The 13,856-nt window shown below is 32.7% G+C and overlaps 1 protein-coding gene across 6 annotated transcripts in view; it reads left to right on the top strand.

Annotated features, from left to right (window-relative positions):
- The window catches only part of LOC138941931 (protein couch potato), a 77,612-nt gene that overhangs the window by 53,564 nt on the left and 10,192 nt on the right, over nt 1-13,856 (top strand). For 5 of the 6 annotated variants that reach the window (XM_070311889.1, XM_070311887.1, XM_070311884.1 and 2 more), the window contains 3 exons: nt 877-1,018; nt 9,888-10,021; nt 13,581-13,789. In XM_070311889.1, the coding sequence (XP_070167990.1) occupies nt 877-1,018; nt 9,888-10,021; nt 13,581-13,789 (485 nt within the window). The remainder of the gene's footprint in view (nt 1-876; nt 1,019-9,887; nt 10,022-13,580; nt 13,790-13,856) is intronic. The other variant, XM_070311885.1, reaches the window with a different exon arrangement.

Genomic DNA, 13,856 nt, shown 5'->3' with positions numbered 1-13,856 from the left:
TAGAACGAGGGATGATATTAGATATCATATCGAAATTAATAAATTTTACAGACTACGTAACACGATCTGTAACGAATAAATTTCTTCGCGCTTTTGCAGATCGTAAAACATTAACAATTTATATTACTGTTATTAAAATATTTTTACATCTATTCGCTCAGAGATTTAGCAAATAATCGAATAAGTAAGAGAGTAGTGTAATTTTTTTATATTATATTACAAAAATTATATATTGGAAAAATGATAGAATATATAAATTTATTTACAGTTTTACATTATTATTGTTAGTCTCTTAAAAGACTAGACAGAAAAAAGCGAACTATTTTGATTGAATATTCATTGAGCGATGGCGCGATTTACGAAATATCGGTTTGTATGTATTTAAACATCAATTTAATTCACTTTTACATAAAATTTACGCTATAAAATAGATGTCACTGAAATAAATAAGAAAAAAAAAATAAATAAAATTACTGTAGAGGAGACACGAATAGCATCATTAGAGTGGAATAGTGTGATCTATCTGTAGTATATAGAATATATGTTAATTTTTATTCGTGTATATAAGAAACCGCTTTTAAAAAATAATTTATAGAATACACATTTTGTTTCTTAATTAAAAGCTTTTAAATTATCGTAGAAGGAAACAATAAAATGTTCTTGAAAAGAAACATGTAAAATCTACCGTAAGGGCATAATTTTATTTTACATAAAAAATTATTCAAATACAGCTAGTGACGAAAAAAAGGGTCTTCGCTATCTTTGCTCTCTTCTTTTATCGTTTCTTTCTCTGTCTTATCTCTTTGCCTTACTACACTATCACCATTCGTCCACGTGTGTGCTCCCGATTTACTAATTTAGGGAATCTATTTGCAGCAGGGGGTTAGATTCGATCCTGATATGCCACAAACCATACGTTTGGAATTTGCAAAAAGTAACACAAAGGTTAGCAAACCCAAGCAACCAGCCGCTGCAGCAGCCACCTCGCACCCCGCTCTGATGCACCCTTTAACGGGACGTAAGTATGCACCGCCACTCGTTCACTCGCTGGATACGTCTCACTTACTATTTCTCACCCACTGCACCGACTACAAAGTGTCCCACTTCCTGTTGGCTCTTTTTTTCAAAAGAATTTTTTTTTTTTTTACATAAGTACCCTCCCACGCCCCTCTCCCCGACCCGCGACCGCGGGATATGAGATCTCGTCGTCGAGAATTGTACGACAATCGATCGAAGTACGGAGGGGTTTCTCGTGGCAAATCTCTGCATTTAACATCGGCTTTACAACATGTAAGATGTATACACCGTGCATGTACAGAGCGGTATACACGCCGCACGCCACGGTTAGACAATGGCTCTTATATTGCGCAAATTATCGCGCTCATTAACTGCAGCGATAATAATATCTGCGTTAACATCTGCGTTTATCGACGAACATCGATTTCTGTAGTGAATATTCCATCGTGAACTCGCAATTCGCCTAAAGTTAACACGCTGTTAATATTTTCTCAGATAACATTAGATTTTTCGTTCTCTTGTAATTGTAACTCGCGTTAGTTTATTTACTCTATTTTTATTTATAATTATTTAGATTTTATGTAGTTGAATCTTCAAAATTCTTGATTTCTGTCTATTTCGTAATTTATCAGAATTCTAAAATTATTTATTTAATATTTTATTGTTTGTTGCATTTATAATATACATATTTTGGGAAAACGTAATTGTTACATACAATATATTACAAAAATTTATATTTAATATACATTTATTTTTAATAGCTTCAGATTTTATTCTTCATTTAAATATGAAAAATCTCAGATAATTGGATCAAATTTGATTTCTTTTCAAAATTATTAAACCCAATTAGTAACAAGCAGTGTTTAAATGTCTAAGGTTAATTGGTCCTTTTGTAGAATCAGCATTTTACTAATGTTCAAAAGATGTATGTGCACCTGCGTACTTCTATCGTTGTTGGGCATGCATTCTCTCGAGCTATCCTGGGTATAAACTCATACGAATATGCACATTCCTGTGTGCATATCATTGACATTAAGAACTATACTCTTAATCATTCCCGCCCATATGCATTGCGCGGTGCAGATGGGTGGAAAATACGTGTATCGATAAAAGTTACAATAATACACAATAACCTGTGAATTAAATCTTACCATTATGCATTTTGAGATATTATTTTACGTATAAAAATATTTTACATGTTAATCCATTTGTGCATAATACACTTATGCAAGCTCGCGGTTGAAGTTTGTTTAATGGCAAGTATAATAATAACAATATGCGGACTAGGCGGTATGCAACTATACAATACTGAGGAAAGTGAAAAATTCACTATGTATGTTTTAAACGAAGACAAAAGAAAGACGTGACCGGGGCGGGTGAACCGAGCGATATATAGCGTATTTTATCGATCGCGGAGACAATAGCGTGAAAAGAATAAAGTACGAATAAAGTTGAATAAATCTCAGAGTTCTGCACATTTACAGGCTGCGTGCGTGTGCGTGTTTTACGCGCGCGATAAATATGTATTTGTGTCACATTGCGGAAACAGACTTGCCGGATGGACGTAAAGCGCATCAGTTTTCGAAGAAGAAAACTGCGACTGTGATAAATCTTGCTGTCGCACGCGCGCTGTCTGATTTCTGTATCGTATATAAAAGATCGTCTTTATTTCCATAATATCTGAATGCATCAATTCGCCGAACATTTATTATCGAGAGTGATATATTGAATATTTATAATGATTCATATATAATAATAAAATCCAAAAATGAGAGATTTTACAAATATTTATTACATGCTGTTGTTAAAGAGATTTTAAAAAAATAATATTTATTGTATAGATTAAGATAATCCAAGTACATATATAAGCCTGTGTTTCAGATTTTAGGTAGTAAGGTTTCGTAAGAATGATTATTTAATCGATTAAAAATTAACGGTACCACCGGCACTATCAGTCTCGGCTGGAACCAGCTGCTAATGGCGTTCTTAATATCGCGCAAATAGACCGTATCTAGCATCGGGAAATTTCGCGGAATAATTTCGGTATAGGTGGTAGCAATTTCGTACGATGACCCAATTATGCCGTCCCGCACGCCAAGCCACGTCAATAAGACATAATCGAACTGCCAAAGGTATCTTGGATGAAATTTACTTTCGCGGAGATATCGAAGAAACGAGAAATAAAATTTTAGCAATAATTAATGGAAGTTTATTATACGTTTCATCATTTTCAATCAGTCAAATGGCAGTTCGTTTTCTTGCAAAATTATTTATAATGTATTATTGATAGATAATTTTAATTAAATAGTATTTAATTTAATAATTTCAAAGATATTTGTTAAATTATGAGATAATATCTTTAAGTTATGTAATTGCCTAAATTTATATAGTGTTATTATTACTAAATAAATTACTGAATAAAATAAATAAATGACAGCTTCTTCAACGAATATGAATTCGACTTTTTTTAAAATAAACGCTCGGTAAGAAATATAATTTAAAAAAAATGAATTAAGCAATGAATGAGTATCGATTTGCTATCTGTAGATATATGTAATATGTATATGGTTGAGAGTGAAGTTATATATAAATGCTTTCGAGGTTGATAGATTTCGGAATTTGTTTGTTGCCAACGCTTTCCGAAATTCCCGGAGTTATATTCGTCAGAACTTTGCTCGTCCCCTTTTCTCTCTCTGTTTCGGAAAACAAGGCCTCGGCTTTGAGTTTATCCGAAGTAATTCGTTGCTTTCAAATCGAATTCAAATGTAAGCAGTATCTTGGGATAAATTTACATAGTAGCGTGCTGAGTAATCTTAAACACGAAGAATGACCTACTTTGTGGAAATAATGCTATAAGTTAGTAGTAAAAATTTAATCTTGTTGCGTGTATATTAATCTTTGCGTTTAATTATTTTGGCATGATAAATATAAAAAATCCGACTTTCTTTAAAGAAAAAAAAAAAAAAAAAAAAAAGAAAAAAACTGCAGTGAAAGTAATGGACTTTATTACCATTTTTGCAACTGCTTTGTTTCTTAAAATGTGAATATTATTGTTTTGACCAGCGGTGCAAGATTGGCACAGATTTCGTAATAGTTTTCATTTCATTTACTTGCGCAGAATTTTCGCATCGATAATAACATGTGACTCATACATTGGTAATTTTTACATTTTGATCATGTGAAAATGACGACGAGAGGAAAAGATACGCAGACAGTGTGTCAGCTTTTTGCGATAATTTTCAATTGTTCGCATAATTATTTTCTTTGTGATCAAACGTCAAATTCAATTTTATAGCAAATAATGTCAAAAATATTTTACTTCTAAAATTATGTATGTATTTAGTGCGTATGTAATATTCTTCTTTCTCTCTTTTCTAATTACAGTTTTAAATATTTTTTAATTACTTACTTTATCTATATAAAGTTTTAATTTGAAACTTAATTACATAGATGTACATATGTCAAAGCTTTTATAATAATCGATAACGACTATTCTCGACACTTTTGAAGAGAAATTGATCTCAAAAATTTAAAGAATTTGCATTTTTGAATCGAGATCGAAATGCTGTCTCGTTGCGTATCACAAGTTTCGCGATGTGCGCACGAGCTCAATAAAATATATGATGGTCACTTATACTGTCCGCCGGTAAAGTATGGAGGAGAATAGAGTCCCAAGAAATAATCAGGTCAAATTGTATCTATTGCGATCTCCGGTGGTCGTTAATGTCTTTGCGTGTTGTTGAATATATGCTAACCGCACGGATAGCTTTCATACTTTTTTACACAAGATGCAATTAACGATCTTAGTACGGATGAATTAAATGCAGATTTTTATTGTATAAAAAGCATCCTCAAAATACGTATAAATAATGATTTTATTAAATCCTGGGAAAACAATATATATTACTTTTGGGGAAAATTATTATGTTTTGCATAATTTTTGGTATAAAATATGAATGATCATGTTTTATTAAGATTCAAGATATCCGCGGTGAAAAGCTGCGCGATTTTACGCTTCGAAATTCATGGTCCATTTAACCGAGTTTTTCACCGGCCGTGCGTGCTCAGACGTATTATGCATTATCTACGCGCGGAAGAATGCAGCTTGCATTTTCTCGCTGGAAAAAGCCATGCTCGGTTAGCTTTTCGTACGATGTTTTCGCGCGACTCGTCCATGCGAGTGATCGCTCTATTTGTACTTAGCGTTATAACATGTGTATCTACATGTGGTGCGTTATATTGATTTCGACGTGATGCCAAGTAGGTATCATAACGTAATTCGTGCGAAATACCATGTGTATCGTTCGCTTAGTCGGGGTTGCGTGTGTCAAATGACAGCCAGGATCGATACAAAAATTGCGCTCATTCTGTTTTAGAAACTGGTCTTTTAAATTTTTTATAATTTTTTTTTTTTTTCATCGTATACGCGTCTCCGTTTCTTATTCACGTATGAGTGTATCGTGTATGTGTGTTCGAAAATAATTACTTTTAAACATAAGTTTAAGTTTCGCGTGGTCAATGACAATAAATAGCGGTATGGCAATTGCAATTGCTCGTGTTAGAAATTTACAATTGTATATATTTATTATATATTAGTCGCTTTTCTTAATATTTATATCGCTCTGTTATATCGATCAAGATATAAAAATTATAGGTAAAGAAAAAATGAATTGCATTGCGATTTAAATTATTAAAGCCGTTTATTTTTCAAGATGTTGGTTTATATCGCGTTGTTGAAATAAAAAGTTATTAATATTTTTTTTATCGTGTTCTGATGAGCCGTTTATATAAATCAATACGGTTTGTTAGATTATTTGTTCGATAATGCTTTACTAATTTGAATAATGCAATAAAATGTAGCGAACAAACCGCGTTATATAAGCAAGAACTGACAAACAATTGACGTCATTGAGCAATAAATATTGAAAGATATATATAATACGTACAGCGTCATGTAAATAGAAACGTGTTAATCAAGTATGAGAATAACATATTTATATATTATAATTAGATAATTGATATTTTATCTTTTCCTTCTCATTATATTTATAATAATCATTACTATACACAAACAAATTTTTTGTTGTTGGTATTACATTACCATATTTAAATTCTTTTTCTCAATCATTATCCTTTTTGTTAGAGATATCGATTATTAAGGAAAAGTTTGAGAATACATGATAAAAAGAATAAAAAATTGAAAGACAAGTAAGCAAGAAATGTAGGAAGAAATATGCACTCTACAGAAAACAGAAGGTATTTAAAATATATAGCTAAATTTAGAACTCTAATTAGTCAGTAGCATTGCACAGAAAAAACGCATTATTATGCCAATGCATTTATATTATGTGACGATTCAAGGATACTCTATGAATGCGTGAGACGTGTTAAATAAAATGTTTCGCTATACACTTTTATTAACGAATATACGAGAATTGAATCGTTTCTATGGAATGAAGGCAACAAGACTAGTTGCTCATATTGTATAATGAGAATTGCCATGTGTATTTATAGCATATAAATGTACCAGATCCTTTAAATTCAATGCAGAGAATGGAATGTAACTTTTTACGGTTATATTTATTCGTAAAAAGTTAATTTGTCTCTTGACGGGAGTTGAATAAATTGAAAAGCGCGTTATCTCCCAATTTATTGGATTCACTCGTAGTTTACCAAATAAAGGAAAAAAAAGAAAAACAAAAATAGAACTGACGGACGATAATGTTGAAAGCTTTGGCCCTATCTAGACAGTGCGCGTTTACTCCAGCCCGTATGCTTCGCCATGCGAATCGGAGGTCAGCCTAGAATCAATAAAGTGCACAGTCCTGGCAGGGACTAAAACACATCACTGATATAGCAGATGCACACACGTAAGGGCTCGTGCATCAGCTTCTATCGGTTAGAAATCGTATTTCGAAAGAAATAAAGGCGCCTTTTCTCGCTTACAAAAGAATGAGTAAGCGAGAAAAAGAGAGAGAGAGAGAGAGAGACCCAAATTTCAGGTGATTTCGCGATAATAGTTGAATAACTTTTAGAAAATTAATTTGTTCTTTGGAATATCTAATTGGTCCGCGTAAATGAGAACGATGTGATTTTTCTTGCGGATATAATTAATTTCCATATTCGAAATAGAGAGAGAGAGAGAGAGAGAGAGAGAGAGAGAGAGGGGGGGGGGCTTAATCAACTCTTTTAACAATCTCAAATTTAATTTATAACAAAAAAATATAATGGGAAAGATTTTGGTTAATTGGAACATGTCAAAACGAAAACAATATGTGCTTTAATTAAATAACTATTGCAACACCAAAATCTTGGTGATTTTTCTCAATTTCTATTTGTTCCTTAAGACTTTCCTCTAAATAAACAGCGTTTTTAATTCCGATTAATCGATGATTCAATTAATCGGAATTCATTCCATTATAATCATACACACAATTTATTCTAATTTATAATTTAATTTATTACATAATTATAATTTAAACACATAATTATAATTTGTATTAAGTAAGAGAAAGTGTGAAGAAATATTTTTAAATATAACGTTGGTTTAATCCGATCATGGAATTAAGTTATAGATACGCCTACGAATTATTGAAAAACATTATTGCTTCAGTAAATCTCATTATGACTGCAAACAAAGTTTTCTTTATATCATTATACTATAATTTGTCTCATTCAGATTTGATCGAGAACAGAGATCGAAAACAGGCATTGCGTAATTAATTGCGGTAGCATGTGCGAGCGAGCGTCACGCCGATGCTCGATCGCGGTACAAGGCTACATGAAAGAGCGTTTTGTTGCACAATCGCTACTATGATATTAATAATTTATACCGGGGTAAAAATTGCGCGAGTTGCGCGGCGGGATGGATGCAGTTTTACGTACGGTCGCATCGATGGGCATCGATTTTCCCGCCGTTTCTCGCGATTCCGAAAAACGCAATTGCGTAAGACGATGAAAAAAGAAACGGGCAAGCGGAAAATATGATTGAAAGACGTGATAACGCACTCCTGTATTTTAAATTTCTTTACGCTGGAAAATCGTGCACTTAAGTCACGCCCCATTAAGCTGATAATAAGAATCGTTCGAAAATTATGATTACACTCGCCGAAACATTTCGAGGATAACAGAGGATGTAAACGTTATTTATTGCGTAACAAGATTGTCGCGAGGTCGCGAACGAAAGACTATTTTTTTTCGTGTCGTGCCATCGGCGATTACACTCGGTAATACATTATACCATCGCTCGAGCGGCATTATTTACAATGCTTCTAAATTTTGCTTAAATAATAATTAAATCAGTTATTCTCATAAATAAATATATTTATTACTTGTTTTTGTAAATGATGAATAAATAAATGAAATTGGAGCGCTAACAATGGAATAAGTTTAAATTATAGGAAGAAATATATATCTTAGTTAGAGAGCAAAATAAAAATTTGAAATCTTCTGTAATTCAGATTTCGCCCTAATTTATTCTTATTGCAAAAAAAAACCAATACATTAGTTAGAAAATACATTTTACATATAAAAATTAATGAATTAAAAAAATAATTCAATTCTTACTCAATTTCAGCAACTTATATGGATTTTTATAACCGTCGTTTCATTGCGATTGAGAACTGCGCATTTCATATAAATCACGATAATCCTTAATGCGTCTGAGCTTTCTCATTGCGCGATCTTTTTAATCTCCGTTCGTTCAATTCTCGAAAATCCCCGAGTACAGTAATCAATGCTTCCGTCTTCGTGCATCTCTGTAGCTTCTAGCAAGAAAGCTCGTAAATTGGACATTATCGATCCTATAATCGCTGGGTTCGCAAAACGTTGATGGAATTTGTTCGCGTTCTTTCTCCAGCACGCGCAAACATTTGCCACGCGAATTACGTCGTTTAATTTTTTTTTTTTTTTTTTTCATGTCGGAGACATATTTAATCTCAATGCAAATAGAGCAAAATAATACTGTATATTTCCGTTTTGCATTGTAATGAATGCATATTGAAAATGTCGTGACAATTACGATAATGCTAAAATAATCCGAGCGACAAATCAACGCAATCTTTTTGGTCGAAAGATCGGCATTTCATTCGAATCTGACACATTTCGTATTTAAATTATTTATTATGTATCCGTAGATAATATGGATCCGTAATCTGTTAATAATAAATATTATTTGTTTTATTTATTAGAGGAAAGACGAATAAAAGTGGCTTTTATGTAAAATAATCTAACAAGTGCGTCTCGAAACGATAAGAAAAATAGAAAAGTGAAAATAAAAAATAGATTCCCCTGTAAAAAGGAATGTAATAACGTTTGATATGCGATATCACACGCGCGAATAATTTTCAACAAAATTTTATATAAAAGCCGCCCATATACATATGAAAGAAATAAAATAAATGATTTTGTTCAGCAAGATATTTATCGAGAAAAATTTTCAATTTAAAATACATTTTAAGTATATTCAGTAATACTACTAATAAAATTTTATTTTATTACTAATAAAATTTTCTTATTTTTTTACTTTTACAATTCTCGAGCGATAGTAATCTTATCAATTCTGTTAAAAGTTACATAAATGTAATCAAGAAATTATGTTCATTAAAGTTTGAAATAGTTTAATTATAGTTTAATAATAAAATTATAATTTTTTAAATTAATATTACGCTAATCTTTATTAATTTTACCTTACAAGAATATCGATATATTGGATCGAAATATAATTGTAATATCTTGGGTGTGTCGAGAAGAGTAAAAATCCGTAATTCAATTTTAGTACGAGTAGATATCCTGGCGAGTTATAGAATGCAATCCGTGACCACGCGTTTAATTACTCAGGGGACTCTATCTAATCCTGTGTTCTATTGCAGACCTAGGGAGTCCGTTCTTCCCCGGTGGTCCTGAGTTGTGGCATCATCCATTGGCGTATTCTACAGCCGGCGAATTACCGGGCACGCTGCAACATGCGACGCTGGTGCATCCGGCGTTACATCCTCAGGTCCCCGTACGTTCCTATCTTTGACTATCTGCAGACAAAGCTCTGGAGCCGCCGACGAGCGCCCCGATGCACGTTAGTGATACATGATCGTTATACTCGATTACTCTTACACGGTAACGAGGAGACACGCGAGGGCTTAAGGACCGAAGGGACTTTCGCTCACGGCTGCCTTGAGTCCTCGACTCCTAGATTCTTTAGATTTTTCCATGTTGAATTCTTCGATGCTTTGAGTATTTGAATCGTCCTTTGAGTGAATCTTTGGATCTCTGCACTTTTACATTTTATGAAATTGATTTCTGGAGAGTGAATTCTTTACATCTATAAATCTTTGCAGTATTATTGCACGCTTGAATGATCAGCAATTCTTTGCAAATTTTAAATCGAGTTTCTTCGTTTTCCAATTTATATTAGATCTTGCCAATAATTATTTTCGAATTATACGACCGTCAAAATAAAATTAAATTAAAATTAAAGATTTTTGTTATTTGCATTTCTGAAATTTTCCCAAAAGCTATTTGTTATCAACGATTGTCTATAATTTCTATCTATAATTCGAAAGCTATGTTTGTTTATGGAGAACCGTTTGTAATTCGATCACAAAATCCGTCATTAAAATTTGATGCATAGGTCATTCGGTATTAATATTATACAGTTAACATCAATACAATAATCATAACAAGTAATATATCATACGGATTATTAGAAATAATATTTATTCCGCATACGCGCGTACCATCAGCGTACCATATTCAAATATTATGCTTTACATCGCTATAAATCGATAATGCAACTTGTCGTCGCACTGCGTGTTTTCGCGTGTTACACAGAAACGTAGTAGTTTGCTATCGTGTGGGTTTGCGTCACGCGAATTTCAAATCGCGAAGTTTTAAAACTATTGCGATGCTTTCGAAGTTTGTCCAGACATGGATTAATTATAGTCGCCGCAGATCGACGTTAATAAATCTATGGCTTACTTTTTCTCTCGCACGACATTCGGTCCGGTCGCGTCATGCCTATTTTGTGTTATTTTTAGTCTTACGAGTCGAGCAGAATGTTTGATCATGTTAAAAATCATTGATATGTAAATATTAATAACATTGGATTTTAAAAAGTTATTTTATAATCAAGATGAATAAAAATTAAGACGTGGTCATAAATAATATCGATCAGCTGTACGTTAGGTAATTAGTAGAATAATTTAAAGGCACAAAAATTTCACGAATGAAGTATATATATATATCCAGAGTGTAAATAAGGGCATATAATTGTTTTAAATTTTTATTTTACATTTCCATATATACTGTATGAGAGTTTGCACTATTTTTGGAATTTATCTTCTCTTTCACTGAAATTTAATAGGGATTATTTCAAGATGTATCCAAAAAAACTCCTCTTTTTTTATCTATTAAATACGAAATTTAAGATAACAATTTTGAAATGGTTATAAAAGATCGAAACTCAAAAAATCGATAAACTTTTTGGGCGTGAGTGTACTTCCAATCTCCTTTAAGATATTAGTGGTACAAACGATGGTACCGATCCATCAAATCGCGATATTGATTTTTAATATGGCATGAGCTTGTGCCTAGGTTTGTATAGGTACCTGTCACGCGTTAGTGCCCAACCGTAACTTAGTCGCGAATTATCTACCGATTTCTATGAGGATAAACAACGTAGACGTATAGTCACGAATGCGTGCGAACCTGATATAATCTTTATCGATCGTACGTGTGCGTGACATCGTCTGTTTTATATATATATATATATATATATATATATGTATATGTGTGTGTGTGTGTGTGTGTATGTATATTTATAGCGGCCCATATTCTTTTATTCGTCAAAGCGAAGTAATCATGAAGTAATCGAGAATGCGAGAATGAAGAATTGCAAAACACATTTATATGAATATATCTGAATACAGTTTAAAATCTTAAGTTGTTATATTTAATTGCTATTGATTCACACTCACACACACACACACACATACACATTTTATTTGACAATGTGTGAATTTTTTATATGTAAATAAATAAATTTTTATAGATATTCCGTTATTAAGTTATATACTTGTCTTGAGTTCGTTTGCTAAGAAGTTATATTTGAGTGTTTAAATCTTTAGATATATAGATCATTTTTGCATTGTTAAATTGTAAGCGTTTCTGATATGATTGAAGCTTCTAATTGTTTATCTTGTTTAATGCTGATGTCTTTACGGAACAAATTGACTAGCAAAAGTGTAGGAATTAATTTTCATTTCAGAAAAAGATTATACGACTAAAAGTAATTTTACAAACAAATTTTATACGATATTATATATTACTTCTTTGCGGAGAATTTGAAAGGCTCGTGTTGAGAAAACGTCTGGAACGATTGGGCTTTTATAGTAAGCCAATTTTGTAACTTTCATGAAATCTTGAACACAAATCATCCCTATTACTAAAATCGAGAGGATTCCCGATATTCCTCTCGAATTTATCCGCGGCACGAGAGAGAAAATCCGTTGCATTGAACGTTTGATAAATCGAAGGCTCTCGAGCTCGGACTGCCACGCTATTATTTCTTTTTTCTCTGTACGCATCTCGCCGTTCCTTTAACGGCAGTAAAAAAGGAATGAATCTCGAAATATCCACTCAAGAGATAACGAACGAAGAAGCCGCCAGCAATAATGTTGGAACTTATTAAGTCGAGTATCTAACTTGATTAAATACATATTCGAGCGAAACTAAGAACTTGATGAGATCTGTCATCGCGTTGACAAGTTAATAGCGATACTCGATATAAATGATTCGGAATCATTTCTATCGTGTAAATGATAGATACTTGCTACAGATATATTTTTCTACGTAGTTTAAATGAGAAATCTATTGTATCTCTTCGCATTTTATTATCATCTATAGAATCATTTTTATAATCGTTTCTATATCATAGCTACGTTAGATTTTACTTCGAGTTTATTAGTAATTTTCTAATTTCCAGTTGAAATAACTTTGCATCAACATAAGAAGTTTAAGAATGGATAACAAATTTAATTTACGTCTTGATTTGTAATTAGAAGCAGAACGATCTTTTATACAATGGCTTGCAATAAGAAGCGCTATTGCATAGTATTGCGTTCGCATTTACATAAATACATGCAAGTAGAACAAATTTGTAAAAGATATATTTTAGCCTTAAAAAAAAAAAAAAAAAAAAAAAAAAAAAAAATTAAAAGAAAAGCTTGGAAAAAATCAAAATTACTATTTAAATATCCTTTTTTTTATATGTTTCTTATTTTTTATACTTTTGCAAGTGGTATAAAACGATTTCTTTGGTCGATAAAATCGCGTTTGCACGAGGACAACCTTTAGACTTTAGTTTTTGCTATTTGAAAAGATACAATTTTTTTTTTATCGAGGGACAAGCGTAGGGAAAGATCGGGGCGGATTGACGCAAACACGAGCAGACCAACTATTCACACGATCAAGCAGAGCGAGAGAGAAAGAGCGAGAGAGAGAAAGAGAGAGAGAGAGAGAAAGAGAAAGAGAAAGAGAGTGTATGACGGAAGTATTTATATATTTTCCAGGCGCCTATGTCCCTGCCGCATCCTACAACGTTGACGTCGATACACGCGTCGCTGCCTCATTTTCTACCGTCGCCAGCACTGGCGTCACCGGTCGGGTCTCCCTCGTCGCAGCCGAACATAGCTGTCAGCAATGCGCAATGCTCCACCCTCTTCGTGGCGAACCTGGGTCAGTTTGTGTCCGAGCATGAGCTAAAGGACATATTCAGCAGGTTAGACAAATCCTCTCTTTATCCGTATCTTATTATTCCCTTAGTTGTAGTTATACGCGAGCAAAAA

The sequence above is a fragment of the Polyergus mexicanus genome, unplaced genomic scaffold (assembly GCF_030449975.1).
Source record: "Polyergus mexicanus isolate NDT 795.1 unplaced genomic scaffold, iyPolMexi1.0 SCAF_21, whole genome shotgun sequence".
Taxonomy (NCBI): domain Eukaryota; kingdom Metazoa; phylum Arthropoda; class Insecta; order Hymenoptera; family Formicidae; genus Polyergus; species Polyergus mexicanus.
This window is presented reverse-complemented; position numbering and strand designations above follow the sequence as displayed.